The 4,433-nt window shown below is 42.5% G+C and overlaps 1 protein-coding gene across 1 annotated transcript; it reads left to right on the forward strand.

The window, feature by feature from the left end:
* The first annotated feature begins 450 nt into the window (after positions 1-450).
* Positions 451-4,096, forward strand: cdca7a (cell division cycle associated 7a). Its single transcript, XM_030081017.1, has 10 exons — positions 451-605; positions 1,512-1,649; positions 1,765-1,887; positions 2,006-2,206; positions 2,313-2,390; positions 2,498-2,689; positions 2,805-2,933; positions 3,017-3,166; positions 3,269-3,405; positions 3,495-4,096. The coding sequence occupies exons 1-10, from the start codon at positions 585-587 to the stop codon at positions 3,526-3,528; spliced, it is 1,203 nt and encodes a 400-aa protein (XP_029936877.1). The 5' UTR covers positions 451-584; the 3' UTR covers positions 3,529-4,096.
* The last annotated feature ends 337 nt before the right edge of the window (positions 4,097-4,433 follow it).

Consider the following 4,433-nt stretch of genomic DNA (forward strand, 5'->3'; position numbering starts at 1 on the left):
CAATAGTGAATGGTTTTATTTAAAAACGTGAGAAACCTCACCACTGCCAAGTTAGTGTAAAATGGACAATGTTCAGTATTTATTAAAAATATCTAAAATGACAAGAGTTGTGTGTTTTTGTGAACTAGTTAAGTTAATAAGAGCCAGGCGAAAGTTGAACTGTTTATAAAGCAAGTAACCTATATAGTCGCGCGGCAGATTTTTACCCGCCTTGTATGCAAATTGCCAAGTAAAAAAACTCGCGCCACGCCAAAGTACCTGGAAGATAGTGCTTTTTAATTTTATAAGTACGTCAGAAACGTTTCAGATTACGATGTTGTATCATTCAAAAATACAGTTAACTTTTATTTATTAAGCATCGGTGTCTATTTTAGATGGTGACAGTGTCTTGTTGTTTTTGCGGAGGTTTATGTTTGCTTCAAGTTGTTATGCCGCTTCCAGGACTTTATCGTGGCGCGGGAAATGAACAGCCACCTCGGCGCTCTGCAGGCTGTAGGAGCTGCAGTCATTGTTCAGCTTTCTGCAGAGTTGCATGAGTGCTTTTTTTTTACTTTCTCTGTGTTGCAAGCTTTCTAGAGCCAACAATGTCCGTCACCCGCTCCAAGGTAAGAAAATCAGCCAAACACACCTCATTCGTTTGAGAGTGCACACCACTTATGGTATTTATACTGTGATATTATCCGGCTAACATTAAAACTTATTATTCACATTGTTCCTAGCTAATGTATATCATGCAAGGCCCCAGTTTCCCAGCGGGGAGAATTCGGGTTTCATTTAATACTATTTTAATATACAGAGGGCACAGAATTTAAAACGTGTAGGAAATGTGACTTTTATAGTCCAAAAGTGGGAATGAGAAGTTTAAGCTAACTGTAAGTTCAAACTTTGCCTCAAACTACGTAACCAGATATGGGAAATTTTCTTGTGTTTACATCAGGTTTGGGAGTAAAGACGTAACATTAACTTTAAAATGTGGTAGTAAGTTCACTTATTCACAATGAAATGTAGTTAGTAACTTTGCAAATACGACTTCCTGTGGCTGGGTTCACCACAGGGGTGTGTCTCCTTATCTCATTTGATAAGCACGCTGATTTTTTTTTTTTTTTTTTTTTTTTTAAAGCTAATGTTCTAGTCTTTTAGACCTCAAGCCAAGAGTTGCTGGCTAAATATTTTGTACTAAATTCGTAATTTGGTGTTTTTTCCGGAGTGATTTCCGACTTGCTGCTTCAGTGCTCAGGTAGTTGCGCAGGAAAACCACACTGAGGTCGGGTTGCGGCGGCAGGGTGAACTTATAGGTGGAGATTGTCTTTTATTCAGGTTCAAGCTTTGTTTTGGCAGCCACCCACTTACTGAGGTGTCCTTGAGCAAGACACAGAACCCCTCCCAGCTCTAGTTGGTGCTCTTCCTGCATTCACACTCCCTATGTGAGGGAGGGGATCCCCTCAATGGGAACAATAAAGCACTGTATTGTTGTAATTATGAATTTCTAAAGTTACCCATTTCATCCCCAGAAGCTGGCAGTCCAGCCTCCATCCACCAGGATGAGCCTGAGGAGCTTCCGCAACGTCCCGCTGGTTCCCATGGAGACTTCCTCTTCCTCTGATGATAGCTGCGACAGCTTCGGCTCGGATGGGGGCTTTGTAAATACGGTAAATGCAACACCAAGTCTTGCTGTGATTAGAATTCAGCTGAATGATGGTGGCTGTGTGTTTGCTCTTTTTAGTATTGCCTGTATCTAATGTTTTATACCTATCTGTTTTGTAGAGGAAAAGCTTGAGACAAGCAAAGAGGACAAGTAACAAGCCAAAGGTGTTTGAGACTACATCAGAGGAGGACACATGCTCTGGGTTTGAGGACAGTGTGATCAACAATCAAATGAGATCTATGGTGAGTTTTGTTTTTGAAGAGAACAAATAGTGCTGGTATGATGTGAGTTAGTTGCAACATATTTCAGAACTTCAACAAGCACCTTTCAACATTCTTCTCAAATGTGTTCTTGTTTCAGAAAGTAGACGCAGACCCTGAATCTCCAAGGCGCGGCCGCAGATCACACACCTTTAAGGTCGCCATGACGTTCCCCACCAGGAAGACGAGCAAGAAGAGGCCTGCATCTGAACCCCTCCCGCAGCCTAAAGCGTCTGACTCTGACTCTGAGGACAGCTTCATACACAAGAGGGCACTGAATATCAAGGAGAATAAAGCAATGGTACAACTCTCTGCATTTCTTTGACATAAATTTAATTTTGTATTTTCCCATCTGTGAACTGAACATTGGCCATAGCTTCCTAATTTTTTTTGTGTATTTCCTCTAGCTTGCAAAGCTCATGGCAGAGCTGAACAAAGTACCTGGTCTCTTCCCAAGTCGGATGGCAATGTCAGCATCCACTACGGTAATTAAACTTAAAGATAAATATTTTACTTGCAATGTAGTACCTCACCTGAACACAGGACAGATTTTAGTGCTCTGTTTTGATAAGTGTGTTTTGAACATCTTCAGCCCCGCCGTGCACCTCGACAGCCCACAAAATTCTCAGGTCCACGCAGGAAGAACCCAGAGCGCCTCTCTCGACCCCACACGCGGTCCCGCAGCCTGGTTGACGGGCCGCCCAGTCCTCCCCCAGAGGAGGATCCTGAGGATAAGTTCAGCTTGGTGCGCAAGAGCCGCTACTACGAGGAGGTGGATGAGCCGGTAGGTTAAACAAACCACAAGCAGTCTGTCTACACTCCTGCTGTCATGTACCTTAACACCATATTCACTTAATATTGAGGCAGTAATGAATTCCACATAACTGCCTATTTTTCAGCCCCGACGCCGTTACTCTACTGGTCCCATGGCCATACCTCATGTGGTGCGTCCTGTGGAGGACATCACAGAGGCGGAGCTGCAGCACATCTGCCATAATGTGAGGGAGAAGGTCTACAACAGCAGCACTGTAAGTACTGCATTAATCTAAAATAAAGACATGATTTTGGTTGCAAAGCTCTTTGAGTTAAAGGCATCTTTTCTGTTTATCAGGGAACCACTTGCCACCAGTGTCGTCAGAAAACAACTGACACCAAAACAAACTGTCGCAATCCAGAGTGTGTCGGTGTGCGGGGTCAGTTCTGTGGCCCATGCCTCCGTAACCGCTATGGAGAGGAGGTGCGAGATGCTCTGCTGGATCCGGTGAGTCCTGAGACGTCAAATCAGAAATCAGAAAAACAAAATCAGTCAAGGAATGATTTCATTTTGGACAAGTATGAATTTTCAATTCTGATCCTCTTGTAGGAGTGGCAGTGTCCGCCATGCAGAGGGATCTGCAACTGCAGCTTCTGTCGAGCCCGAGAGGGCCGCTGTGCCACAGGAGTGCTGGTCTACCTGGCCAAATTCAACGGCTATGATAATGTGCACGCCTACCTGAAAAGGTAACTCCTCTGAAGCTTTGTCAGATTTCAGATTTGCCCTTTCTAGTCTCAAGTGTCACTCATTAACCTTGGGGTTCTCTGCTCTGCAGTTTGAAGAAGGAGCTGGAGGAGAACAGCCAGTAAAGTGGAGGACGGAGCCCCTGATGATTCTTGACCTGACTGACATGCTGTAGCAGCCATGTTTACAGCCATACAAATGTAATATAGCCTTTTGGTTTTCTGAGAATAGTAAGGCCATGCTGTTCATGTTCCCATTCATGCTATTTTTAAAAGGTTGAGCATTGATTGACTTATAGAGGCGGCGTGCACACATTTTTAATCCTCTCCTTCCTGGCCTTAGCTCACATGGTGCTTCTGTTGCTTCTCCATGAATTTCCTGTCATTTAATGTTGTATTGAGCCTACCCATAGTGACTGATTATAAACAAAGATGGTGGAGGAGAAAAGACAGTCAATGCTCCTTTAGGAAAATTTCTCAACTTGTGAAAACTCCGTTAAATGGCCTTAACTTGAACAAGACAATGACATGTCCAAACAACTCTCCGCTAATGCAGCTATCACCACATTCCTCAGTTTATTCAGACTATGTTGTCTTAAGAGCCAGATATTGCTCTGTACATAAACAAAACACCTTTTTAAAAAAAAAAAAAAAAAAAAAAAATCAAGGCGTACTGCTTGCTGCCCTCAGATTTCAAGCTTTTTTTCATTTGTTATGAAATCACTATTAAGATTTTACATTGTTTTAAATGTATAAAGTTTATTCCAGCCCAAATGGATATGAATTAGCCTGCAAGTGAATCATCCCTGTTCTTTTTGTGTTGAAACTCTAAATTTGATTATACTTGTGTTTTTACAAGTTGTTTTAACCTTTTTTACTTTCATAGTTCTGATGAAAGGGAATTATCAGATGTTATGTTGTTGATAAATGCGAAACATGTTTGCTTTCCTCTTTCTGTTTGATTCAGAGGCCATGCTGTAACGGTTCTTGTGCGTCCCTTTGATAATCTAATGTTGTCGCCCCCAGTGCCA

The sequence above is a fragment of the Myripristis murdjan genome, chromosome 21, assembly GCF_902150065.1.
Source record: "Myripristis murdjan chromosome 21, fMyrMur1.1, whole genome shotgun sequence".
NCBI lineage: Eukaryota > Metazoa > Chordata > Actinopteri > Holocentriformes > Holocentridae > Myripristis > Myripristis murdjan.